At 42.2% G+C, this 27,748-nt stretch overlaps 1 protein-coding gene across 9 annotated transcripts in view; it reads left to right on the plus strand.

Annotated features, from left to right (window-relative positions):
- LOC147333631 (stonustoxin subunit beta-like) overlaps positions 1-27,748 on the plus strand; it is a 77,709-nt gene that overhangs the window by 47,424 nt on the left and 2,537 nt on the right. For 3 of the 9 annotated variants that reach the window (XM_086286295.1, XM_086286306.1, XM_086286309.1), the window contains 2 exons: positions 21,916-22,077; positions 26,337-26,510. In XM_086286295.1, coding sequence (XP_086142421.1) covers positions 21,916-22,077; positions 26,337-26,510 — 336 coding nt within the window. Of the gene's footprint in view, positions 1-3,056; positions 3,088-7,227; positions 7,302-9,232; positions 9,336-10,347; positions 10,486-10,559; positions 10,662-11,476; positions 11,502-12,315; positions 12,395-12,441; positions 12,475-13,014; positions 13,244-15,833; positions 17,638-17,751; positions 17,765-19,703; positions 19,710-21,915; positions 22,078-26,005; positions 26,220-26,336; positions 26,511-27,748 lie in introns of those variants that run through there. The other 6 variants (XM_086286299.1, XM_086286300.1, XM_086286312.1 and 3 more) reach the window with 6 other exon arrangements.

A 27,748-nucleotide genomic window follows, 5' to 3' on the forward strand; every position in this document is an offset into this window, starting at 1 on the left:
TGGACTAGAAAAGCACTATACAAATGCAGGCCATTTACCATGTATCAGTATCTAACAGTGGTGGTGTCCAAATTAATAGGCTGCATCCTCCTGAGAACACGGCCTTCGGGGTCTAAGTTTACCGGGTCTTCAGAAGTCCAGGTAGGCCGGAAGTGAGTGGCTGTGAAATAACCTTCAGATTTGCGCCACCAGCTGTCTTGGTGGAGTTTAATGAACTCAGCCATCTCCTACTTGCTTTCTAAAATATAACACGATGCTGGCGTAAATTCTCGATCATGCCACACTTATGTTTTATCAGTTTTCCGTTTGACATTTATTCAGCTGTAATCGCAGCAAAACTGATTTACTCACAAACAAATAAAACAGTGAAAAAAGCCAAACAATAACATTTTTAAGTTATCTAAGTGCTTTATACACTCAACAAAAATATAAACGCAACACCTTTGTTACTGCTCCCATTCCCCATGGGATGGACGTAGAGACCTAAAATTCATTCCAGATACACAATATAACCATCCCTCCCAAACAGTGGTCACAAATCAGTCCAAATGTGTGGTAGTGGGCACATCTGCCATATTGAGATAATCCATCCCACCTCACAGGTGTGCCACATCAGGATGCTGATCTGACATCATGAGTAGTGCACAGGTGTACCTCAGACTGCCCACAACAAAAGGCCACCCTGGAATGTGCAGTTTTGTCTCACAGCAAAATGCCACAGATGCCACAAGCAATGAGGGAGCGTGCAATTGGCATGCTGACAGCAGGAATGTCAACCAGATCTGTCGCCCGTGCATTGAATGTTCATTTCTCAACCATAAGTCGTCTCCACAGGCGTTTCAGAGAATATGGCAGCACATCCAACCGGCCTCACAACCGCAGACCTCGTGTAACCACACCAGCCCAGGACCTCCACATCCAGCAGGTTCACCTCCAAGATCGTCTGAGACCAGCCACCCAGACAGCTGCTGGAACAATTGGTTTGCACAACCAAACAATTTCTGCACAAACTGTCAGAAACCGTCTCAGGGACGCTCAACTGCATGCCCGTCGTCCTCATCGGGGTCTTGACCTGACTCCAGCTCGTCGCCGTAACAGACTTGTGTGGGCAAATGCTCACATTCGATGGCGTCTGGCACGTTGGAGAGGTGTGCGCTTCACGGATGAATCATGGTTCACATTGTTCAGGGCAGATGGCAGCTGAGAATGTCCCAGTTCTTGCATGGCCAGCATACTCACCGGACATGTCACCCATTGAGCATGTTCGGGATGTGCTTGACCGGCGTATACAACAGCATGTACCAGTTCCCACGAATATCCAACAACCTCGCACAGCCATTGAAGTGGAGTGGACCAACATTCCACAGGCCACAATTGACAATCTGATAGACTCCATGCGACGATGTGTTGCACTGCATGAGGCAAATGGTGGTCACACCAGATACTGACCGGTTCTGGGTCCCCAGACCCCCAATAGCGCAAAAAACTGCACATTCCAGGGTGGCCTTTTGTTGTGGGCAGTCTGAGGTACACCTGTGCACTACTCATGATGTCAGATCAGCATCCTGATGTGGCACACCTGTGAGGTGGGATGGATTATCTCAATATAGCAGGTGTGCCCACTACCACACATTTGGACTGATTTGTGACCACTGTTTGGGAGGGATGGTTATATTGTGTATCTGGAATGAATTTTAGGTCTCTACGTCCATCCCATGGGGAATGGGAGCAGTAACAAAGGTGTTGCGTTTATATTTTTGTTGAGTGTATATCATGTTTAACCTTAGTAGCAAAACACAGGGGTTTGAAAACAATGTGCCGGTAGTTTGCTGTTCTCGCCGGCTCTACTGAGCTATCGAGCTGGTGGGTAAAAGACGTCTCTGAAAATGTCAGAGCAACTTTGTAAATATATGATGTGTTCATAAACCGAGCAGATATTTGAAGTTTACTAAATTCTCGCCTGAAAATATCTTAAAAGTTTATTTTGTGACCCAGAAAGTGAAATGAGAGTAATATTAAAACTAGTTTGCTACCGCCATTGTTGGAAGCTGGAATTGTCAGGGCTACGCTATGAATTCTGGGATATGGTAGGCTACGAAGGATACACCTGACCCATCCTTCAAATCTGGGGAAAAGGAGACGTAATTGGCCTACAAATGCGGCCTCAGGAGGATGGAGCCTATGAATTTGGACACCCCTAACACGTGTATGAAAGCGAGAGACTGTGCTGGTCTGACCCTCCTCCTCTTTTCAGGGTGGAGCCTGCTGGAGTCCGATGGTTGAGACCAGGTCTGAGGAAGTGTAAGTGTGTTTTTAATGGGATTCATGAAAACAAAGCAGCACACATTCAACCATCTTCATCATGTCAGGAGTCATCATCAAAGTGTCAATCAATGAACAGATGATGGATCAATAATTGCAGCTGGATTGTGTTTGTTCTCTCCATCAGATTCCTGTCAACTCACAATCGACACAAACACAGTGCACACAAAGCTCCAACTGTCTGACAACAACAGGAAGGTGACACATGTGAAGGACGTTCAGTCATATCCTGATCATCCAGACAGATTTGATCATTATCATCAGCTACTGTGTAGAAATGGTCTGACTGGTCGCCATTACTGGGAGGTCGAGTGGAGCGGATATGTTTATATATCATTGAGTTACAGAAGAACCAGAAGGAAAGGACGCAGTAGAGACTATGTGTTTGGGCACAATGATCAGTCCTGGAGTCTAGACTGCTCTGATGATGGTCCTCAGTGTGTCTGGCACAATAACGGACAAATTTCCATCTCCTCGTCCTCCTATGTCTCTAACAGAGTAGCAGTGTATATGGACTGTCCTGCTGGCACGCTGTCCTTCTACAGAGTCTCCTCTGACACTCTGATCCACCTCCACACCTTCAACACCGCATTCACTGAAACTCTTTATCCTGGATTTAGACTTTGGTCTCCTGGTGCCTCAGTGACTCTGTGCTGAGTTGAGTGTAAAGAGTGTCCTCTGGTTAGAGAAACACTCTGACTGTTGAACTGTACATGTCTGTCTCTTTCACTCAGAAACACATTGTCAGATTCATGGATTCAGTTAGTTGATGTTTTAAACTGTTCTACATGTTGTTTTTCTGTCTTTTTCCACTCAAAGCTTCACAGTGAGTATCATTATGTTGTATCTTTCTGAAGCCCAGTTCACAACCAGCTCCTCTGCATTTTCAACCAGTCTGAGTGCATTAAAATGAATCCAAACTTTCCACATGCTTTTACTGTTTCACTCATTGTTGAAAATGTTTCCGACATATAAGATGAAAATGTTGGCGCAATAGTTTTTAATGGAGTTTGTTTGTTTTGTGATAACGCATGTGACTTGTCTAATGACTAGCAAAGTCTGCATTAAACATGTAAAACTAGTCTTGTCTTTGATAGTGTCATTTATCTCTGTCATGTCTTTTGAAAATTACCAGTGTGTTGTGCTGGTGCTCTATTAGAGACCCCAACAGAGCCACCAGATGTCCTTACTGTAGTGTAGTGAAGTAGATTTTGGGGTAGGATTTTACGTGATGTCTGCAAATGCAGCACTAACATCCACACCTTCCCAGCTGATAATTAGTGGCCTTATAAGAAACAGCTGCGCTTCACTACTACACAAAGGCATTTGGCAGTCTTTTTCCATCCAAGCTGAGTGCATTAGGCAACTAAGCACTGCAGATCTCCTCAGGAAAGATGCTCATTTTAGTATTGCCCTTTAGATAGTGGTAAATGTGATGGCATATATTAGGGTGGACCTTGACGACTGTTTCCCTCTTTTGTTACAGGATCATGCCATACTGCTGCTGTCTTGTTTTATTCCGTTCTGTAGTGATGGTGAGATGAAGCCTCGTGATGAACTGAAGCTTTCCACCCAATTGGTCGACTCGTGGTTTGAAGCATTGTGATGATTCATTTGCTCTACTGCGCCATCAAGTGGACAATTCAAGTGAAGCGGGCTCTGTGATTATAATGATGTGTAAACCTCTAAACTGAATAAATAAATTGTTTTCATGGTTATTTCTCCCGAATATTGTCACAGTGTGTGTGATACAAAAGAGAAAGTGGAAACTATCAGGACAGAGTTTTGGTATGATTGTGTAACTGTTAGCCTTAGACAGTCAGTCAGTAGTATAATTCAGATCATAGATCAGTACATTTGCATATTTTTACAACTATAAAAAGAAAGCTGACACTTTCGAGACTTTATCTATCAGCAGATGCCGTAAACGTAGCTGAGGCTAAAACAGAAAAACGATTATAAAAAAAGTAATCAGCAGTAGATCAAAAACAAAAGAAAACCATTAATCAACAAATGAACATTACCTGATGCTGCTGAATTAAAGCAGAGCAAATTACAGAGGTTTTATTAGAGACACACCTTGTGTGAAGAGAAATAAAACCTGCAGCTTCAGAATCAGCGCAAAAAATGCGTAAACACGAAGCACGGACCCGCCGATGGATCAGAATCAGTGAGCTTTCGGCTTTCAGCCCCAACCGTGTCCGTGCCGTCTGGTGAGAAAGCCGACATCTCACTGATTCTGATGCGTCAGCGGGTCCACGCTTTGTGTTTACGTCTTTATGCAGAATCGTGTACCTGCTCTCATTTACTGTTTTAGCTGTTTGGTGGTTGTTGAAATGTAGTAATATTTATATTAAAAATCGATTCAGCATTTTAATGAATCGATATCACGTTATCCAAGCTAGAATCGATTTTAATCGATAATCAAATCCCGCTCCTAGTAACTGTGTAATTATGCTTATGTACATCTGGATAATGACACAAACTAGTGTTTGGTGCTTCACTTTTTAATAAGCTAAAATCAGACAGTTGCCAATTGACCAGACAGAAATCAGATTATAGAATCTGTAGTGTTGTTTATTTATATTATGGCGCTTATCATTTGTGATATTTATTACTGTGTGCACACTTTATTAGGAGAGATGAAATTAAAAAAATCTCTTCCTTGCTGGTTCCATCGAAGAAGAAATGCTCAAGTAACTATGTAACACGTACGTAATCCAATTCCACAACACAATGTGAAATCAGCTTCGTTTTGCTGCCCATTTTATTTCGAATCTGGTGCGAACCGGTGAACCAGTCCCTGAATCAGTCACGTGGTACGGACTGCCCGCGAGGCCTCGAGCGTCACTGCATACGTAATCAAAGCAAGCCTCGATACGCGCTTCACAAAAACGCCCCCGAGATTACCCGACACACAATTCGACACTTCGACACACAGGACACATCACTACCATTCTGTCCTGTTTTGTTTTATTCTGTCTTGTTGTGGCCTGTTATCTTACAACCGTTTATGGACTGGCCTCGACTGACTCCTGGTTTTATGGGTTTTTTTTACTCTGAATTGTTTTATACATTTTAAACATGCTTTCATGAAGAACTGTAACTTAGGGTGTATTTGTTTTATTTATCTCTTTTAATATTTTTTTTTACTGGTTTATGCTTTGTTTTATTGCTTTAGTGAAAGATTCTGCTTTTTCCTTTAATTTGTCACAGAGTGTCAGTCGTCTGTCAGTCGTTTGAAGGAGACGGTCCCAGATGTGACTAAACCAGGTGTGGGCCACTCCAGGCCTCAATGTCCTGTGTCCTGCAGGTTTTAGCTGTGTCCTTGATCCAACACAGCTGATTTAAATGGTTAAATTACCTCCTCAACATGTCTTGACCTTATCCAGAGGCCTGGTAATGAGCTAATCATTTTATTCAGGTGTGTTGACCCAGGGTGAGATATAAAACTTGCAGGATACCAGCTCTCGAGGCCTAGAGTTTCACACTCCTGCTGTTGTGTGTAAAATGTGATGCCAATGAGACGTTTGAAGTGAGCAGGGAAACTGGAAAAGATCCTGCAGTGTCACAAACAGCTCACAGCCAATGAGCTCTGCGCTTTATATCCTCCTTCAGGCGGCCGTGCCGATCAATAATTGGACGGATGCTTTCAGCTCTGCTCTCACTGCTAGCATTGTTTCTGGATGTGTGTTTAAAGCCAGCTGTCATCAGTGAGCTGTAGGCTGCAGCAGAGTATAGATGTATGATATTCATGAGTGTCTGAAAGAAACTGAGGACATTTATAGATCCTAAGGCCCATTTAGAGGCTCCTCAACATGAAATCCAGCTTCATGTTTATATTTCATCAAAGCAGGAAGTGCTGAGCTCAGCAAATCCATTTATTATTGACCTGGTTAGAATCCCAATGAGGAGAGCAACATTTATTATGTTGATTATCAGCAGAAAGGAAGAACCAATCATTCCTCAGATTCATGTTTATCCACATTATCAATAAAAGCCAGAAGCATAAAAAGACATTTATCAATAAATATTCTGAACATTTGATTACAATGAGCAGAATTAAAGAGCTTTTTATACGTTTCACTTTTTTAGGTTCACAGAGTCAAATTTAGCTTGAAAGTCAAAACAAAGAAATCCCAGATTTCCATCTTAATGAATGAAATGACTTAAAGTCAGTCAGCTGTTTTCTGCTTTATACTTTTACTTGTTGTGTTAGTAAAGTAAATTCAAAAGTTACTGCACCAATGCGCTATGAATACTACTGTTACTACTGTTACGACTGCAGGGTGTTCAGAATGTTGCTGCTAGGCTTCTGACAAACCATCACAAACACTCCCATGCCACTCCCCTGCTGATTCAGCTGCACTGGCTCCCTGTCAAGTTCAGGGCCCATTTTAAGATCATAATCATGACTTATAGGGCCCTGCACGGTGTAGCTCCAACTTACATAAGTGATCTTCTTCTTCCTTATCACCCCAGCAGGTCCCTGAGGTCTTGTGACCAGGGGTTGCTGGTTGTCCAGCATACAAGGTCAAAAAACAAAAGGTGACAGAGCGTTTGTATCAGTGGCTCCCAGACTCTGGAACTCGCTCCCTTTGAGTTTGAGATCTGTGGACTCACTCATGTCTTTTAAAAAGCAGTTAAAAACCTATTTGTTTAAACTTGGTTTTGGTTGATTTTGTTTTGTTTGAGATTTTAATGTCTGTTTTCTGCCTCTGTAAAGCACTTTGTGATTTTATCTTGAAAGGTGCTATATGAATAAAATTTTACTTTTTACTTTACTTTACTCAGCGTCACCCTGAGCCAGTCCGAGCAGTCAGACAACATATTTTGAGCCCAGCACATGAAGGTGTGGCTCTCTCACACTTTTCAGGTAGAGTCCCGCCTCCTTCCAGGAAGCAGCTCACCTGTTTGTCTGTGTTTAGTGTCCAGGTGTGGAGTGGAGCTTGTTGTTCGTGTCTCTGTGTGAAGAAACTGTAAGTTTGCTTTGTTTCCTCCTTTAACAGTTTGAATGTTTGTTTCTGCTCTGTGATGTTTGGACCAGATGTTCAGCTCTTCTTTCAGGATAAACTTTAATCACTCTTGTGTTTGAAGACAAATCCACATGATTATGGATTATTGATATTCAGTAACTCTGTACTGAAACATTTGTTACTGTGAACAACAATTTTAATCAGTCTGTGTGGAACACTGATCTGTAATCTGATGTAACATTGACCTTCCTTTAAATAAAATAATTTTGTTCTTAAGAAGTTGATATTTACGTTTTACTGAAGTGACATAAAAAAACCCACAATGAGTATTTAGGCATGTTTAAAATCCTACTATCCTACTGATAATGTCTGCATGTGGAGGTTTACATGCATAATGTGCAGAAAACTCTCTGAGAAAAAACGTGTTTGAACTTTTTATTGTGTTCCATTGTTTTCATGCTCACTTTGTACTCAGTTCTCCTGGATTTGGTTCCAAACCTTTTCCAACTAATGCCTTGAATCTTATCTTAAATACAATTACAAAGTTCCATAATGGTATCTCAAGATGAATTGATACATGTTAAACTCAGTTCGTTGTAATTAAGTACTCTTAGTGAGTCATAAAGTTAAAGTTAAAGTTTCACAGCCTGAAATACATTTATAGCTCCATACACCTCACACATTCTTGTGTGAGGTGTATGGTTCAGAACCCTGATTCTATTTAAATTTGTTGAAAGGTAAATACACATTAACTTTTAAAGAAGGTTGTTTTTGTTCCCTTTAAGAAAATTTATTCCACGGATAAGAGGAGATTCATTTAACCCTTTGTCTGTGCTCTGTAGCAACTTCATTATTCTATAAAAAATACATTTTTAGAGTAGGTATATGTAAAGGTTAACATCACCACACAGGACACAATGAGAAACACAAATAATCACAAATGAACATTACTCAGTGCTGTTATCTGCTATCAGAGTCCTTATATATCAGGGACTCAGTGAACTCTGTCTCTTGTAACTTAGTTGGAAATGTTCAGGTGTGAAGGCCTAAACCACTTTAACAGAATCGGACGGATGTGTCCAGATGATCAGGTCTGAGACCTGGTTGTCTCCTGGTCAGCAGAGTTGAGGACCTATAAAGCAGGAAGCAGCCTGTTGATGTTTTCATGTAACAAGGACTCAGATTTTTTAATAACAAACAGAAGGAAGGATTAAAAAACAGAAAGAACAGAGTGGAATATCATTTTAATAACCTCATCAATAGTCAGACACTCTCAGATATGAGGAAATGTTCAGGTAAACAATCCCCTGCTGGCAGCTGATGATTGAGGCGTCACAGAAACTGTTGGAACAGAAAGAGCAGAACAGGACATGAGACATTTTTATTTGCTTTACCTACATAAAACAAATCTGATGTATGATTTAACATATAAATCAAATATACTAATATGTGTTAGTGTTCAAACAGGCCTGTTAAATAACATGTTGTTACTGTTGGTGCCTCACAAAGATCAGCTGTGCTGCAAACTGAAACTATGCTGTGTGCAGTTACCAGTTTTTCTAGTTTAAACTTCAATGAAAATTATTACCTTGGCTGAAAACACCAAACATCATAAAAAGTAGTTTTGTTTCTTACAAATATGGAAAACAAAGGAGGGAAATAATGCTGACTTGAAAAGTTTTTAGTTTGTATCACTTTGAAAGACAGCCATTAAAAGTATGTTGTTTTACCACTACCAAGCTATGTTAATTTTAACAATGATGTATTTTTCAAAGAACTTTACCCATAATTATAATTTTGGAGAAAGACACAAAGTCATTTCCTTATGTTAATAAAATGAAGCCACTTAGAGAGAAGAAATTTAAATCTGACATAAATGATCAGAAATTTATCTTAAAATCTGCTTCCTCTTCCTTGCACCTCTCCTGCTTCAGGTTGAGTCCCGCCTCCTTCCAGGAAGCAGCTCACCTGTGTGTCCGTGTTTAGTGTCCAGGTGTGGAGTGGAGCTTGTTGTTCATGTGTGTGTTTGAAGAAACTGTAAGTTTGCTATGTTTGCTCTGTAAAACAGTTCGTCTTTAGTAGTGCAACAGGCAGTGAGACATTTCTGTTTACTTCACATAACGTAAATCTGATTTATGATCTGAATTAATGTGTAAATGAAATAAACTGATGTGTTAGTCTTCATATAATTAATAAACAGAAAAACAAATATCCAAAATCTGCACCAGATGTGATCAGAGAGCTGCTGAACATGTTTTCATGTTAGTATCTGTATCATCCATGGAAAAAGTACTGATTCAGTTCACCAACAAGGTTCAGGGGAATGGCTGCAATATTTCCCAAACAGAGCCATCCAATAACAAAAGAGAGAATTATTTCTCTTTTTGAATTTGTTTCTGCTTAATTAGCAATCAATAATTGAACATAAGTATACACTCAAGTAGGTAATAAAGCCATCAACCTAAATTTACAAAATTAAACACAATCAAACAAAAATAGAATTAAATGAGTGTTTGCACAATAAAAGCAATGGTTTTATGTTAAACTAGAGCTATGTACTTATGTATGTATGTATGTATATATATGTATATATTGTACTATTCTTAGTTAGTGTATTGTCTGTCTTGTCTTAATGTTGGTTTAAAATGGAGCACTGTAACAAAAAATAATTTCCCCCAGGGATCAATAAAGTATTCTGATTCTGATTCTGAACACCAATGAGATTGAGCAGGTTTTTAAAAGTTTTTAAATTAATGAGAAATTGGGCTGCTCATATGATAAGGGGCAGGTTAAAGGTCAGAAGCCAACACCAAAAAGACTCTATCAAAATAAAAACAAAGTCTTCTTATTTTGAAAATTTCTGCACACATTATTCCTGAATTTACATAGACAAAATGTCACTTCTTATTTATCTCATTAGCAGTAAATTGGAGTGTGTGTTGTTCTCTGCACATTCAACAGGAATAATCAGTGTGTGTCAGTGAATGCATCTTGTGTGCTTCATGATTTCAGTTGATGTGCACATGAATGATTTGTGTTTTCTCTGCAGGTGAAGGTAGAAAGTGTGTGTAAGCTGATGTGGATGTGAATTGAGCAGCATGGATCAGTGTGAGGACAGAGAGGAGGGAGTCCCTCCCTCTAAAAGCACTCTGTGTGGGGAACATGAGAGCCAGACCAAAGCTCAGAGGTGAGACGACCATCTCTAACCATTCTCCATGTCACAGCTCAGCACTCACATCACTGCTCCATCATTATTCACAGGAACCAACCTGGACCTACACCTAGCTGTGTGTCCTTACAGAGCAGCGACTCTAAATATCACTACGTTGATTTTAAAGCCCAGCAAGCGTCTGCTGCAGAGAGGTGAGCTCTTTAAGTTCAATAAATAGTACAATAAATAGTTCATGTACAATAAATAAATAAAACAACTGACTGTGGATTATCAAACTGTACAAAGCCTGGTTACCTCTGTACAGAAGTCCCTGAGCCTCTGATCCTTAGGATATTATCACGATAGGTTAATGAAAACTTATTTAAGCCAGTGGTAAGCAGGGTTCCCCAACACATACTACCTCGCCTGAATGGTTCCCCCTGAAGTAAGGGGGAAGATACAATCAACAGCCATCTTCATTAATGGTAGGAGCAACAACTGAGCACAAGATTGATAAATTACATTGAATTTCAGAGAGGATACATTATAATTTAATTTAGCAAGGGCAACGCAAACAGCACAATCAGTTAAAAATAATCAAATCATTGTGAAATTGGGGTGGTGCCCAGAGTACAACGTCCTGTTCCTGCATACTGTGGTGTTTTTATGTAGCTTATCTGAAAAAAATTTATATAAACAGCGTTTATATAACTTCCTATTTCATTGTGTATTCCTTACGTATCCAAAGTGTCTTTAGGGTTTCGCCAGCTTAGTTTATCTCATAGCCGACTTGCTAACAGCATGGCCTCTTCAACTGTCCCCCTACACTTTCATGCTCATTGTGTCGGATATTTAGTTACTCCTCTGCCTTCTTTAGCAGTATTGATACTTGTAATAAATGTAGCCTATTTACAGCTCTGGAGACAGGAACACTGAACTGGACACTCGGCTTCGCACACCCTGAAAAACCTGTAGCTAGCCAGGCCCCTGTAGTAGGTACAGCTGAAAATAGAATAGGCCCCACTAGCTGTCCCTAGGGATACACTCCCCAAGTGACCAGGGAAACAGGATGGCTGGGGGACAGTAAGGCAGAAGCATAGTCTTAAACAGAAGCCTTCTAGGGGGATCTACATAGATGCTAAAAATGACAGCCTCAACATGGCATTTAATCTGTTATTAGACTCAATTGGCTTTTCTCAAAATGTAAAAGAACCCACCCACCACTTTAACGACACTCTAGATCTTGTTTTAACATATGGACATTTAACAGTGCTTCCTGAAAACCCTCTTCTGTCTGATCATTTCCTTATAACATTTAAATTTACAATAATCGATTACACAGCAGTCGGGAGTAGACTTCTTCACAGTAGATGTCTTTCTGAAAGTGCTGTAACTAAGTTAAAGAATATAATCCACCCGCTGTTATCATGAAGTCCAACACAGAGCAGAGCAGCCACCTGGACATTTCTCCAACAATAAACATGGCCAACACTATTGCTGTTGTGTGTGTCACCCATGATACTCGTTTCCTTCGCTGTCTCTTAGTTCATAGTTTCCATTTTAAATTTTATTTTATTTTCTTGTTTGTTTTGTTTTGGGTTTTCTGCATCAATAAAGCTGCCGTTTTCAGTTACCTCCTGTGTGTTCAAGTCATGTGTTTGTGCCCAACCTTTGCCTGCCACACATCACATTCATGAGAGTTTGATTATGATTTCATTTCCACTTGATTCTGCGCTATTCTGCATTAAATGTTCAGTGTAACTGAGTTCTGACTGATTTTTCTAATAATAATAACATTAAAATAATGTCTTGTCTTGTTGTTATAATGCCTCATTATGTTAATCTTATTCTTCCTTATTCCTCCAGAGTTGACCGGGAGAGCTCAAAGATTCCCAGCGGTCAGTCTTCCCAGCAGCATCAAACAGATCTGAACCCTATATTTATGGTATGTACAACAACTACTTTTTTTTTTCTTTTTTAATGTTGTGGCTCGGGAAGTACAGCCACTTTTCCATCAAACACAAGGTTGGTGGTAAAACCTTTGGTTTTTATTTATTCTGTAGTACTGGAAATGAGCCAAGGCAAGGCAAAGTGAGGCAAATTGGGAATCCAGTTCTGCACCATTTAAAGAAAATGATACATTCTGGCAGCTGGGCATGCCCGAACAATTTGACAGTATGTCTTATTATATGTACCATTTACTAATTTGACCAATCTTGACCTCAGCAGCTGCATTTTACCCATAAACTGTTTGCTGTATTCTAATTGTCCAGCGTTAGGTCTAGTGTCTAGCATTAGGCTCCAAACATTCCTTTTTGATAAAGCTAATACTTAAGGATGGATCAGGTGATCTGTCTATCTGTCTATCTCTAAAGAGACAGATATCTGTAGATAGAGAGTGAGAGATAGATATCTCTTTACTGTGTGCATCTTCCATTTCCCGTTTTATTTTTTTTGTGTTTGTCATTCTTGATCTCCCTGTTTTCCTGTCTTGTCTTTCACCAGCCATTGAGTCAGTATTATTGGGTGACTGTGACATTCACATGGTGTTCTGTTCTGTTCAAGGTCCTGCAGGACAACATCATCACTTTTGTGAGAAACGAACTGGAGAGGATACAAAAGGTTCTAAGCTCAGATAACTCAGAATACTTGCAATGTCAAGGGGGTTGTGCGGATGTTTTGGAAGATGAGGATGAAGAGCAGAGGAGGAGCACCAAAGAGGCATTTGTGAAGATCACACTGCACTTCTTAAGGAGAATGAAGCAGGAGAAGCTGGCAGCCAATCTAAAGACCAGTAAGGGGATATTTCCAAAAAAGCAGGCATTTCCAAAGTCAAGATAACTACGGCCAACTTAAAAACTAGAAAATCCAGCGGCACTACCCAATCTTAAATCTTCACCATTATAAAAATACAATAGAAAATGATGTATTTCTTCGGAATTGCATTTAGAAAAATGATAAACCACACAGGATATTGACTATGAATTGCTAATGCAACCCAGCACTCTGCAAAGTGTTAAGCCAATGTGTGACCCACCTCCCGCTAGGACAGGTTAAATACAAGAGCAGTATATTTAGACAAGAGTAATATTGTTTGAACTCACTTTATATATATATATATATATATATATACATCTAAAAACATTTAGATATATACATTTAGTATATAGAACTATCGTATTTTCACGACCATAAGACGCACTGTACTAAAAGGCGCAGTCTCAGTTATGTGTGCCATTACTGTATTTAACACACACATAAGGCGCACTGGATTATAGGGAGCATACAAGTGTGCGTATTTAAAAATAAAGCAGGAGCAAAACAAAGTTTGGTACTCACATTTTTATCATCAATCAAACCCATCGAAGTCCTCATCCTCTGTGTCTGAATTGAACAGCTGCACTAAATCTCCATCAAACATTCCAGGTTCACTTTCTTCACCGTCAGAGTCACTTTCCATGCCGTGCGGCTCCTCGGAAATGATGCCGGCTTTTGCAAAAGCTCGAACAACAGTGCCAGCAGACATGTTAGCCCAAGCATCTACAATCCATTGGCAAATTGTGGCGTAACTCGCCCAGCGCTGCCTTCCACTCTTGGTGAAACTGTGGTCTCCATCGGTCATCCATCGCTCCCAGGCCGCTCGCAGCCTTACTTTGAACGGGTGGTTCACACCGATGTCCAGCGGTTGGAGTTCCTTTGTCAGGCCTCCCGGAATGACAGCAAGCTCACAGTTCATTTGTTTCACTAGTTTTTTCACATCGGCTGTGAGATGGGCACGCATAGAGTCACAGATTAAGAGCGATAGTGATGCGTGGAAAAAACCACCTGGTCTCCTTACATACACCTCCCTCAGCCACTCTTTCATCATTTCCTCATCCATCCAACCCTTTTCATTTGCCTTAATGATGATTCCTGTTGGAAACTTCTCTTTAGGCAAAGTCTTTCGCTTAAAAATCACCATAGGCGGCAGTTTCTATCCATTAGCATGGCAGCCAAGCACAACAGTAAAAGAAGATTTTTCGTGCCCCGTTGTGCGTATCGCTACCGTGCTGGTCCCCTTCTTCTCCACAGTGTGACTCACTGGGATGTCAAAAGTGAGCGGGACCTCGTCCATGTTTGTGATGTGGCTGGGCTGGATGTTTTTGTCGCCAATGTGTTTGCTGCAGTAGGAGCGGAAGATGGCCAGCTTTTCATTATAATCCGCTGGAAGTTGCTGCGCTACCGTAGTCCTGGTCCGGATGGAAAAATGGCACCGTTTCATAAAAAGTGAAAGTGAAACTGCTTTTAGCCGAATGGTGACCGTCGAAACGCTTCTCCCGCTCGTTCTTTGCTCGATGATCCACCGCTCGAGTCTTTCCTCCAACTCGGGCCACCTCGCCTTATGTCCGCGGAAACTCAGCTGCGTTTTCTTGACCTGCCGGAGCTTGTTTTCTAGCTTCCTCCATTTGCGAACCATCGATTCGTTAATCGTAAATTCTCTCGCCGCTGTTCGATTTCCATGTTCCTCCGCGTAGCTGATGGCCTTCAGTTTAAACTGTGCTTCGTAAGCGTGTCTCTTTGCCATTTTCAGGGTTGTTAAAACAATGATGTCCTGCATAACGCACATACCTGTTCTTTTATACAGGTATGTGCGATAAAGTCAACGTCCACACTTCACCCTTTAGCGTTCTCATGGTGTTCTCTACTACGTCCTCATTACAACACACAGGGCGCACTGCGCTATAGGGCGCGCCATACTTTTTGAAGAAAATCTAAGACTTTTAAGTGCGCCTTATGGTCGTGAAAATACAGTAACAGTTGTAGTTCAAAAACATTTAGTGGGGCCCACTATGGAGCCCCAGCCTACACTTTAGGAATTACTCTTCTAAAGATATAAGCACATTGATAAATTGGGCATTTACTAATGCAGTGTTTTCCAACCACTGTGCCACAGCACATAGGTGTGGTGTGAGAAGTGATCAAGTGTGTTATACTCTAATTAAAGGTGTTGTCAACTGACAGTAAAAAGAAGTCGAAGAAGAAATTACATGGTCATGCTGAGACAACGCAGAGTATAATTGCAACAGATAAATATCTGAAAAGTAGTTAACCGGTCCCTGAGAAAGTTCTGACCCAGATGAAGGCCCTAGCATGAGTAGTGGTCAGAAGAAAGATTAAAAAAAAGATATACTGGGAACAATTCCGCTATACCTGGTGTGCAGGAAAAAATTATTAATGTGTGATATTTTGGTTTGGTGGTGTGCTGTGGGATTTTTCTAAAGTGAAATATGTACCATAGCTAAAAAATGTTGGGAAACATTGTACTAACGTTTCATGAAATTGAAACGTCATACCTTCAACTGACTCTATCACTGATTTTTTTGGTTTGTTTGTTTTTTGTTTAGGAACTTCCATTAGGAACTGCCATTGGAGTGAGCATGAACTTAAGTCAAACCTGAAGAAGAAGTTCCAGTGTGTGTTTGAGGGGATTGCTAAAGCAGGAAATCCAACCCTTCTGAATCAGATCTACACAGAGCTCTACATCACAGAGGGAGGGACTGCAGAGGTCAATGATGTGCATGAGGTCAGACAGATTGAAACAGCAAACAGGACACCAGACAAACCAGAAACAACAATCAGACAAGAAGACATCTTTAAAGCCTCACCTGAAAGAAATAAACCAATCAGAACAGTGCTGACAAAGGGAGTGGCTGGCATTGGGAAAACAGTCTTAACACAGAAATACACCCTGGACTGGGCTGAAGACAAAGCCAACCAGGACATCCAGTTCATATTTCCATTCACTTTCAGAGAGCTGAATGTGCTGAAAGACCAAAGGTTCAGTTTGGTGGAACTTGTTCATCACTTCTTTCCTGAAACCAAAGAAGCAGGAATCTGCAGCTTTGAAGACTTCCAGGTTGTGTTCATCTTTGATGGTCTGGATGAGTGTCGACTTCCGCTGGACTTCCACAAAACTACAATCCTAACTGACCCTAGAAAGTCCACCTCAGTGGATGAGCTGCTGATAAATCTCATTATAGGGAACCTGCTTCCCTCTGCTCACCTCTGGATAACCACACGACCTGCAGCAGCCAATCAGATCCCTCCTTACTCTGTTGACATGGTGACAGAGGTCAGAGGGTTCACTGATCCACAGAAGGAGGAGTACTTCAAGAAGAAATTCAGAAATAAGAGGCAGGCCAGCAGGATCATCTCCCACATCAAGACATCACAAAGCCTCTACATCATGTGCCACATCCCAGTCTTCTGCTGGATCACTGCTACAGTTCTGGAGGATGTGCTGGAAACCAGAGAGGGAGGACAGCTGCCCAAGACCCTGACTGAGATGTACATCCACTTCCTGGTGGTTCAGGCCAAAGTGAAGAAGGCCAAGTATGATGGAGGAGCTGAGACAGATCCACACTGGAGTCCAGAGAGCAGGAAGATGATTGAGTCTCTGGGAAAACTGGCCTTTGATCAGCTGCAGAAAGGAAACCTGATCTTCTATGAATCAGACCTGACAGAGTGTGGCATCGATATCAGAGCAGCCTCAGTGTACTCAGGAGTGTTCACACAGATCTTTAAAGAAGAGAGAGGACTGTACCGGGACAAGGTGTTCTGCTTCATCCATCTGAGTGTTCAGGAGTTTCTGGCTGCTCTTCATGTCCATCTGACTTTCATTGATTCTGGACTCAATCTGCTGGAAGAACAACAAACAACCTCCCAGAAGTCTGAAACAAGAGAATCTGCAGAGAAACACTTCTACCAGAGTGCTGTTGACAAGGCCTTACAGAGTACAAATGGACACCTGGACTTGTTCCTGCGCTTCCTCCTTGGTCTTTCACTGCAGACCAATCAGACTCTCCTACAAGGTCTGCTTACACTGGCAAGAAGTAGCTCACAGACCAATCAGAAAACAGTTGACTACATCAAGGAGAAGCTCAGTGAGAATCTGTCTGCAGAGAAAAGCATCAATCTGTTCCACTGTCTGAATGAACTGAATGATTGTTCTCTAGTGGATGAAATCCAACAGTCCCTGAGATCAGGAAGTCTCTCCGATGAACTTTCTCCTGCTCAGTGGTCAGCTCTGGTCTTCATCTTACTGTCATCAGAAAAAGATCTGGATGTGTTTGACCTGAAGAAATACTCTCCTTCAGAGGAGGCTCTTCTGAAGTTGTTGCCAGTGGTCAAAGCTTCCAACAAAGCTCTGTAAGTAGTCAAGTCAAGTCAACTTTATTTATATAGCACATTTAAAGGACATCAAGTGACGGCCAAAGTGCTGAACAGAGGGATAATATAAACAAATAAAAAGAATTAAAATAGATAAGATGAAAACGTTATAGAAAACATTGTGAGACATCCATATATCTTTGTAAAAATATATGTGTACATGCAAATATGCACATATCTATACATTAAAAGGGGAATCATAGTTTCTCCATTTGATCACAAAGCCAAGTTAAACTGCGTTAGCCAGCATGCCACTGGGGCACGATTTACAGTCCAGTGCCAGAAAAGTAGCTGTGATTACCTACCTGGCACTGTGCACACCGTCGACAGCTTTAGAAGACAGATACTTGAATGCGGTTGTCAGGGTTCCTGGGTTGTATTTTCAGTTTGTTCATGTTCGTTCACATTTCCTGCCTTGTTGTGCCAGTTCCTTTCCTGTGTGATGTTAGTTTGATTAAGTTCAGCTGTGTACTCACCGGTCTCTCATTATCATCCTCATCAGTGCATTTAAGTCCTCAGTTTCCACTCGCTCACTGTCTTGTCATTGATGTTGTTTGTTTTCAGTTCAGTTCAGTCAGTCAGTCAGTCCAGTTGAGTTGAGTTGAGTTGAGTCCAGTCCAGTCCAGTCCAGTCCAGTCCAGTCAGCCAGCCAGCCATTCATCTCCTGCTCTCGTTGTGTCGTCCTTTCCGATAAACACCATTATCCTGCACCGTGAGTCCTGCGTTTGGGTCCTCTTCTTCTCATCCACACACAAGACCCTGACAGCGGTGACAGGCCAAACAGTAGTACATGCAGAGGGCAGCAAGGGCTCGCGTTAGGCTGGTAAGTCAGGTCCCCAGGAGAGTCAATCACAGGAAAAACGATAAGATTCAGTTTTTCCAGGGTCAAATAAAAAAGCCATGCTCTAAGGCTAAAACAGTAAAATTAAATACTAATTTTAATATGATAATCTAGATCAGATCTCTAATCCTTAAACCTAACCAAGGAAGAAAAAATGGCAGATTAGACTGAAAGTTTAGGCACATAACGATGTGTGCTACTGGGAAAGTTTCTGGGCTGCCTTTCCTTTTAACAGCCTTCCTTCATTGAAAGCAATGCATTATTAGGGACTGTAACATCTAGTCCTTTTTACTGAAACTTTAGCGAAAAATTAAAATGGAGCTAAACAGGGAGAACACACACATGGAGAGCAGCGGCAGACAGACACGCCAGCATACGCTCACCCGGAAGTCTAGCCCACAGCTTGTGTGTATAAGACATAACACATAAGTCCATTTTTCTTTTTTAAAATTGTTTATTAAAAAAAAGATAATCAGGTACACAATATTTAAAACCGACACAATGTAATTTCTATAGGCCCCTCAAAACATTGGCAGCACTCATCAAGTATATGATACTTTCTTTTAGTTATTTCATAGCTGCAGAAATTGTCACAATTTCTAGAACATTTTAGTGTGACCCTTATCAAATGACCAATATTGCCCACCTTATGATAATCAATAACTTTTCAAACATGAAAAAAAAATCCTTACCAATTTTTTTTCATATCAAAAGCATGTAGACTTATCCGGTGTTCTCTTCAATTCAGTTTGTCTCGGATGTTTGAAAAATGTCATAATCAGTGTTCTTATTGCAGAAGTATTATGCCTTACCACCCTAACCAGTTTACGCTCTCTACAGGGTGGGCCATTTATATGGATACACTGTAATAAAATGGGAATGGTTGTTTTTCTTGTGACATTACCAATAAGTTTTGATGTGTCACATGGCCCTCTTCCTATTGAAAAAACAAAAGTTGTGTCCAAGATGGCCGACTTCTAAATGGCCACCATGGTCACAAACTATCTTGAGGAGTTTGCCCCCTCACATATACTGATCTGCCACAAACAGAACTTTAATATCACCAACCATTCCCATTTTATTACGGTGTATCCATATACACCAATGGCCCACCCTGTATAATTATTCAGCTTTTATTACCAAGCAGTCAGCGTATCCATTTTACCAAATTAAGAACATAGGACATAGGACTTAGGTTTACCAGCCTCAGGTTTCTAACACAGATTTCTTATATTCATTTTTTTTCTGGCTGTCAGTTGGTTTGTAACTTACTGTTAGTTTTTTTTTCTCTTTTTCTTTTACATCTCTGATATGGCAATCATCATGAAATCCAAGTTAAAGGAAAACTTGGACTTCACCTTATTGGTCATTTAAGTTTTGAAGGTTTTCCAAGTGTGTTCAAAAGTGGGCTGCTAGGTATCAGAAAATTACAGCAAAGTAATAAAAATTATGTCTTCCTTGAAGGCTTCCATAATTGGAGTTCCCACTGAATTACATTTTACTCATTGCTTTTTTGGTATTTTAGAGCAAATGTTTTACAATTAATTCATAACATTTTAGTTTCTCTCACATTGAAAGGAGTGTTTGCAGGCTGCAATTATATCCTACACTAAGCAAAATATTATCGTACTGTTTCCCAAACAAATGCCCTGGTGCAATATTTGTGTTTGTTTTCACTCCCTCCTGTCATATTTTTTAAATCCATCCATCCGTCCATCTTCATGCGCTTTATCCGAGGCTGGATTTTTTAAATCATGTTCTAAAATATATATAATTGTTTCTGAAGAAATTAGCTTTCCAATAATAAGGCAGATTTCTTTTAGTATGGTTACAGTTTTTACTAACCTCTAAACCATAAGTCATGGAAAGTGGATTTTACAAGAACTGAGGGCTTTCCTTAACCATACTTAAACAGCTTATTTTAAATAAAAGATGAGCTGATTGTCTATAGCATTGTTCGGTATGTTATTATAAAAAAAAAAAAAGATTATTTTGAACTGTATCAAGGAACAATACTCACGGATTTTAAAATTAGGAAAGTGATCAGCAGTACTATATGACTGTACCTGCAGGTACTGAACTAAATTGGTAAATGGTAAATCGCCTGTATTTATACAGCGCTTTACTAGTCCCTAAGGACCCCAAAGCGCTTTACACATCCAGTCATCCACCCATTCACGCACATATTCGCACACTGGTGATGGCAAGCTACATTGTAGCCACAGCCACCCTGGGACGCACTGACAGAGTGCTAGACTAGAATCGCTAAATCTAACAAGTCCTTACTGGTTTCCATTTAAATAATGTGGTATATCTGTGTTTTAATGAGGAAATGTAATATATATGTATTTTAAGTTATTTTGTTATGCATTAGGTGTAGGGATGGGTATTGATAAGATTTTCACAATTCCGATTCCATTTTCGATTCTGTTTAATGATTCGATTCTTTATCGATTCTCTTATCGATTCTTTTTTAAAAAAGGAGAACACTAAGGTCGATTAGCTTAGAACTTTGTTTTATATCTTCTCTTTGAACAAGATAGAAATTTAGGAGTAACATGGCCTTACAAACCCAGCAGTGAGATCTTAAGAGATCCAGCCTACGGCTCTTCAATGTGGTGTCACAGGGACCCCGGGGAAAAAAATTGTAAATGTAAAATAATAAAATAAATATTCTTCTGTAGCAATAACAAAGTATAACATAAATTATTCTGTAGCAATTACACAAGAATATCCAGTAATGTCCCTGCCTACAATTAAACACATTCACTTACCGATCGGGGGCATCTGCTGTGGCAAATGGGTGCAAGCCTTTTACCATAAGCTTAGTCACTGCTCGGTAACATTAGTCTATCCTGGCTTGAAAGGAGACGCTACCGGTAGACTGCAGCAAGAACTGCCAGCGAGCGCCAGCCAGACTCTGTCTGTGTCTCTCATCATGGTCACCTAAACGCACAGTAATGGCAGTAATGGCAGATAAGGCAGATCGCGCTAACATAATATGCACTGTTAGTTGATTATTTACCTGCCGCATTAACGGGAGAGGACGTGCAAACGTTACCGCTGCTGCTGGGTTGAGATTCACGAGTCCGGAGCGGAATTAAAAATACGACATTCATTTAAGGTTATCACGTGTTTTGTGAGCAAATGCTTTTGCATATTCGTAGTGTTTCCTGCCAGGTAAATTACGCTCCGCAACGTAGTGACGTCATTCAGGGCGACTGGAATCGATAAGGGAATCGTTTGCAAAAATGGCAAACAATTCCAAGGAATTGAAACAGTGGGAACCGGTTCTCAAATAGAACCGGTTTTCGATACCCATCCCTAATTAGGTGCATATTAAACTTTTTATCTTTCTTGTTTGGGTTGAACACTTAAATTGGTTTCATTTGATCCTAAATACCTTTGTTTTTCAGACTGTCTGGCTGTAACCTTTTGGAGAGAAGCTGTGAAACGCTGTCCTCAGTTCTCAGTTCAATGAGAATGGTGGACCTGAGTAACAACAACCTGCGGGATTCAGGCGTTAAGCTTCTGTCTGATGGACTAAAGAGTCCACACTGTACACTGGAAGCTCTCAGGTCAGGATCCAAACTTTTCCAAAAATTATTAAATCAATTATATTCGTGTAATTAAACCCTTATGAAGGTAACATCGAGGGAACAGTTTACCCTGCCCGGGATAGGGTTACCGGGGCCCCGCCCTGGAGCCAGGCCTGGGGAGGGTGCCCGAGGGCGAGCGTCTGGTGGCCACCACCCGCAGGAGGCGCCATAGGGGTCGGCTGCATTGTGTGTCGGGCGACGGACAGGAGAGGAGGCCCTGGCGGACTGATCCCCAGCTGCCAAGACTGGCAATTGGGACATGGAATGTCACCTCTCTGGTGGGGAAGGAGCCTGAGTTAGTGCGTGAGGTTGAGAGGTACTGGCTAGATATAGTCGGGCTCACCTATACGCATGGCTTGGGCTCTGGAACCAGTCTCCTGGAGAGGGGCTGGACTCTGTCTCAGTCTGGAGTTGCCCCTGGTGAGAGGCGGCGGACTGGGTTGGGTATTTTAATATCCCCTCGGCTTGCTGCCGGTACGTTGGGGTTTTTCCCGGTGGGTGAGAGGGTTTGTTCCCTGCGCCTTATGGTCGGGGAACGGGTCCTGACTGTCATCTGCGGTTATGCGCCGAGTGGCAGTTCAGAGTACCCAGCCTTCTTAGAGTCCCTGGGTGGGGTGCTGGAAGGTGCGCCACCTGGAGACTCTGTTGTCCTGCTAGGAGACTTCAATGCTCATGTGGGTAATGACAGTGAGATCTGGAGGGGCGTGATTGGGAGAAACTGCCTCCCTGATCTGAACCCGAGCGGTGTTTTGTTATTGGACTTCTGTGCAAATCACAGTTAGCCATAACAAACACGTTGTTCGAACATAAGAGTGTCCATAAGTGCACGTGGCACCAGGACGCTCTAGGCCACAGGTCGATGATCGATTTTGTAATCGTATCACCAGACCTGCGACCATATGTTCTGGACACTCGGGTAAAGAGAGGGGCTGAGCTGTCAACTGATCACCACCTGGTGGTGAGTTGGATCAGGTGGCTGGGGAGGACGCTGGACAGACCTGGCGCACCTAAACGCGTAGTAAGGGTGTGCTGGGAACGTCTAGCAGAGGCCCCAGTCCGTGAGATCTTCAACGCACACCTCCGGCAGAGCTTCAACAGCATTCCGAGGGAGACTGGGGACAATGAGTCCGAATGGACCATGTTCAGCGTCTCCATTGCTGAAGCTGCTGCATTGAGCTGTGGCTGCAAGGTGGTTGATGCCTGCCGTGGTGGTAATCCCTGAACCAAATGGTTGACACCAGAGGTGAAGGGAGCCACCAGGCTGAAGAAGGAGTCCTATTGGGCTTGGTTAGCCTGTGGGACTCCAGAGGCAGCCGACAGCTATCGACAGGCCAAGCGTAATGCGACTCGGGCAGTGGCTGAAGCAAAAACTCGGGTGTGGGAGGAGTTAGGAGGGGCCATGGAAAAAGACTTCCGGACTGCCTCGAAGAGATTCTGGCAAACCGTCAGGCATCTCAGGAGGGGAAAGCAGTGCTCTACCTGCACTGTGTATAGTGCTGGCGGAGCGCTGCTGACTTCGACTGAGAAAATTGTCAGGCGGTGGAAGGAATACTTCGAGGACCTCCTTAATCGCACTGACACGTCTTCCGAGGAGGAAGCAGAGTCTGTGGATGAGGGGAATGACCCGCCAATTTCCGGAGGCGAGGTCACTGAGGTAGTTAAACAACTCCTTGGTGGCAGAGCCCCTGGTGTTGATGAGGTCCGCCCTGAGTTCCTGAAGGCTCTGGACGTTGTAGGGCTGTCCTGGTTGACACGCCTCTACAATGTTGCGTGGAGATCAGTGGCAGTACCTGTGGACTGGCAGACCGGGGTGTTGGTCCCCAGCTCTAAGAAGGGGGACTGGAGGGTGTGTTCCAACTACAGGGGGATCACACTCCTCAGCCTCCCTGGGAAAGTCTATGCCAGGTTGCTGGAAAGGAGAGTTCGTCCGCTAGTCGAACCTCGGATACAGGAGGAACAATGCGGCTTTCGTCCTGGTTGTGGAACACTGGACCAACTCTTTATCCGCTCGAGGATACTTGAGGGTGCATGGGAGTTTGCCCAACCAGTCTACATGTGTTTTGTGGACTCGCAGAAGGCATTTGACAGTGTCCCTCGGGGTGTCCTGTGGGAGGTGCTGCGGTAGTATGGGGTGTCTGGCCCATTGCTATGGGCCATTCGATCCCTATACAACCGTTGCAAGAGCTTGGTTCACATAGCCGGCAATGAGTCGGACTCATTCCCGGTGGGTGATGGACTCTGCCAGGGCTGCCCTTTGTCACCAATTCTGTTCATAATTTTTATGGACAGGATTTCTAGGCGCAGCCAAGTGGTGGAGGGCTTTCACTTTGGTGGCCTCAGAATCTCATCTCTGCTTTTTGCGGATGATGTGGTTCTGTTGGCTTCATCAGGTGAAGGCCTCCAGCTCGCATTGGAACGGTTCGCAGCCGAGTGTGAAGCAGCGGGAATGAGGATCAGCACCTCCAAATCTGAGGCCATGGTTCTCAGCTGGAAAAAGGTGGAGTGCCCACTCCGGGTCAGGAATGAGTTCCTGCTCCAAGTGGAGGAGTTCAAGTATCTCAGGGTCTTGTTCGCGAGTGATGGGAGAAGGGAGCTGGAGATCGACAGACGGATTGGGGCTGCAGCTGCAGTAATGCGGACGCTGCACCGGTCCGTCATGGTGAAGAGGGACCTGAGTGTAGAAGCGACGCTCTTAATTTACGTAATTTATGTCGATCTACGTCTCTACCCTCACCTATGGCCACGAGCTGTGGGTAGTGACCGAAAGAACGAGATCGCGGATATAAGCGGCGGAAATGAGCTTCCTCCGAAGGGTGGCTGGCCTCTCCCTTAGAGATAGGGTGAGAAGTTCGGCCATCCGGGAGGGGCTCAGAGTAGAGCCGCTGCTCCTCCACATCGAAAGGAGCCAGCTGAGGTGGTTCGGGCATCTGACTAGGATGCCTCCTGAGCGCCTCCTGGGTGAGGTGTTCCGGGCATGTCCCACCGGGAGGAGGCCCGGGGCAGACCCAGGACACGCTGGAGAGATTATATCTCTCGGCTGGCCTGGGAACGCCTTGGTGTTCCTCCGGATAAGCTGGAGGAGGTGGCTGGGGAGAGGGAGGTCTGGGCTTCTCTGCTTAGGCTACTGCCCCCGCGACCCGGCTCCGTATAAAACGGATGAAGATGGATGGATGGAGGGATGAATGGATAATTAAACTTTCATTTCATGTTTTTAAGAGGCAAAGCGTGAAATGGACATGGTGAACCTGCGTGTCTATTGCATGTTTTGCCATGATTCTGAGTTGAAGAGGGAGAATATAATACAGGAGACATAGCATGATGGAGATTGTGAAAACAGACAGAAGGAGACAGAGCGCTAAAATCATTGAAATCAGGAAGATGGAACACACCAGGAAAGATAAATAACCTAAATCTGACTAAGACAGGAGAAGCAAAACTGAACACGATGTACACAGGACAAGTGACTATCACAATAAAATGGACAGAGACCCAGGCAGAGACCTAAACTTAAGAGACACTACTAAACATACTGAAAAGGTAAACAAACACAGAGATATAGGTGAGGTGTGGGAGAGGGCGGAAAAGAGAGACAGAAAGAAAGGGACAGAGAGAGAGACAGTATAAAGAGAGAGACAGAGAGATGCAAAGCAACTAACATAACAGAGCAAAAATTAAGAACCATAACAGATTTCAGATGCAGAAGAGAATAATATACACAGAGACTAAGACCAATATTTAATAATTTCAAAAAGTCCAGAATCAATCTCAATATACTTGGTCAACGAAGATACGATGAGGATAAATATAAAGAGAAAGAGCTGTCTAGTTAGTTATTGTCATGGTCTTTGTTCTTTGACCTAAACCCTTCAAAAATGGCAGATTACCTTGGGTAAAAGACTGACAGTTGAGGCACAAATAAAAAAAAAGTTGCCTCAACAAAAGGACACTTTGGGCACCCATCAGGAAAGGGGCGGGTGCTCCCCTCTGCACGTGCCTGAGCTGGATCCAGAGCAGCTGGGTCCACAGCAGCTCAATCCACAGGTTTAATCTTGTAGTTTTCCTGACCCAGCCAACCCAGGAGCTGTTCACAAGCCCCCCCACCCTGAGATGCACTGGCATAGGTTTGGGATCTAAGAATGCATCTTTTTTGTTTTTTTACATATCGGTTATTATATTAATAGTTGATTTATTTATAAATTAATGTATTAATGTAACGTATTAATGGCACATTTCTGTAGGCTGTCAGGCTGTCTGATCACAGAGGAAGGCTGTACTTCTCTAACTTCAGCGCTGAGCTCCAACCCCTCCCATCTGAGAGAGCTGGACCTGAGCTACAATCATCCAGGACACTCAGGAATGAAGCTGCTGTTGGCTGGACTAAAGGATCCAAGCTGGAGACTGGACACTCTTAGGTATGGGGAGAATGTCTAATAGAGGAGGAAGAGCTGGAAACATTTCCAGTGAAAACTGAAAGCCTTTTCACTGGAACATTTACTGTGTCCTTCACTCACTTCCTGTTTGTTTCTCAAAACTTAAAATGTACAGCTCTATCACTTCTGACATAAATGAAGTAAGAAAACCTAATTTTTCTTACTTCAGGAATGTTTATAGGGTTACTCAAGTTGGGCTAGCTGGCATCTAACGATGTAAACACAGCAAAGACAAGCTGGAGAATAAACGCAAACTTTTTTTGCCTCAATAAATCTGAACTTGAGGGTCTTTGATGGTCAGAGACAAATGCAATTTAATAGCAGGAACAGATGCTGAAAACAGGCCAAACTTCAGTCAGAAGAATACCTGAAGCGATCCGTTCTCAGCACGAGGTCAGTCATTTATATACTGTGGCATAATTTGGATTACTTGCTACGAAAAATTCCTTATCCTCAGCTTCCTGCACCCATTGATATGTTTGTTAGCCTCAGAGTGATTCTTTTTATGACTTTATAAAAAATTTGCTGTCTGGTAAACCATGAGCTGATGATTAGTACGATTGATATGTAAAAAGAATTTGGTCATTAATTGGTTTCCAGCACTGCATACAAAGATATTTTCCTGTTGCACTTCGACACACACTTGACTGCCCATATGGAAAAGAAATAGTAAAAACATATATGATTTACTCATGAAAGTGGCCACTTTCTCATTACTTTCATATATTTTTTTAGTAAGTATATAAAACATACAAGTTTCATTATATAATTTTTCAAGGGATCTTATATGTGCTTTCACTCCTGTATGCTTTTCATACAAGTTTCATACAAGACAGATAAAAACTTTATAGGATTTATATATATCTTTTCCATATGGTTGACATTAGAGGGGAGATCTCACAGGCAAGGAAAAAATTATGCTTCCTGGGTACTAGTCGTATCTTCATCATAAACGAAAGACAGCCTCACAACACCCCCATGTGACAATAATAAACAATAGCTTTAAATGATGAAAAGGGGTTTAGAAGCCCTGTAACTCATGGGATATAAACGCATCACAAGTTAAAAAAGAAAAGGGCATAAATTAAATCTGTCAATGCTGACAGAAAGGACTCTGGTGCAGACTCAGATTTTAGGAAAAGAGAGTTCACAAGTTTATTTACAATCCAACAATGCAACATATATACAAGGTGTCTCCAGGGAAAGGAACGCAGGAAAAT

This window comes from Aulonocara sp. 'chitande type north' Nkhata Bay, linkage group LG3 (assembly GCF_057382095.1).
Source record: "Aulonocara sp. 'chitande type north' Nkhata Bay isolate Kocher_YH1m ecotype deep benthic linkage group LG3, A_spYH_male_GT1.1, whole genome shotgun sequence".
Taxonomy (NCBI): Eukaryota; Metazoa; Chordata; class Actinopteri; order Cichliformes; family Cichlidae; genus Aulonocara; species Aulonocara sp. 'chitande type north' Nkhata Bay.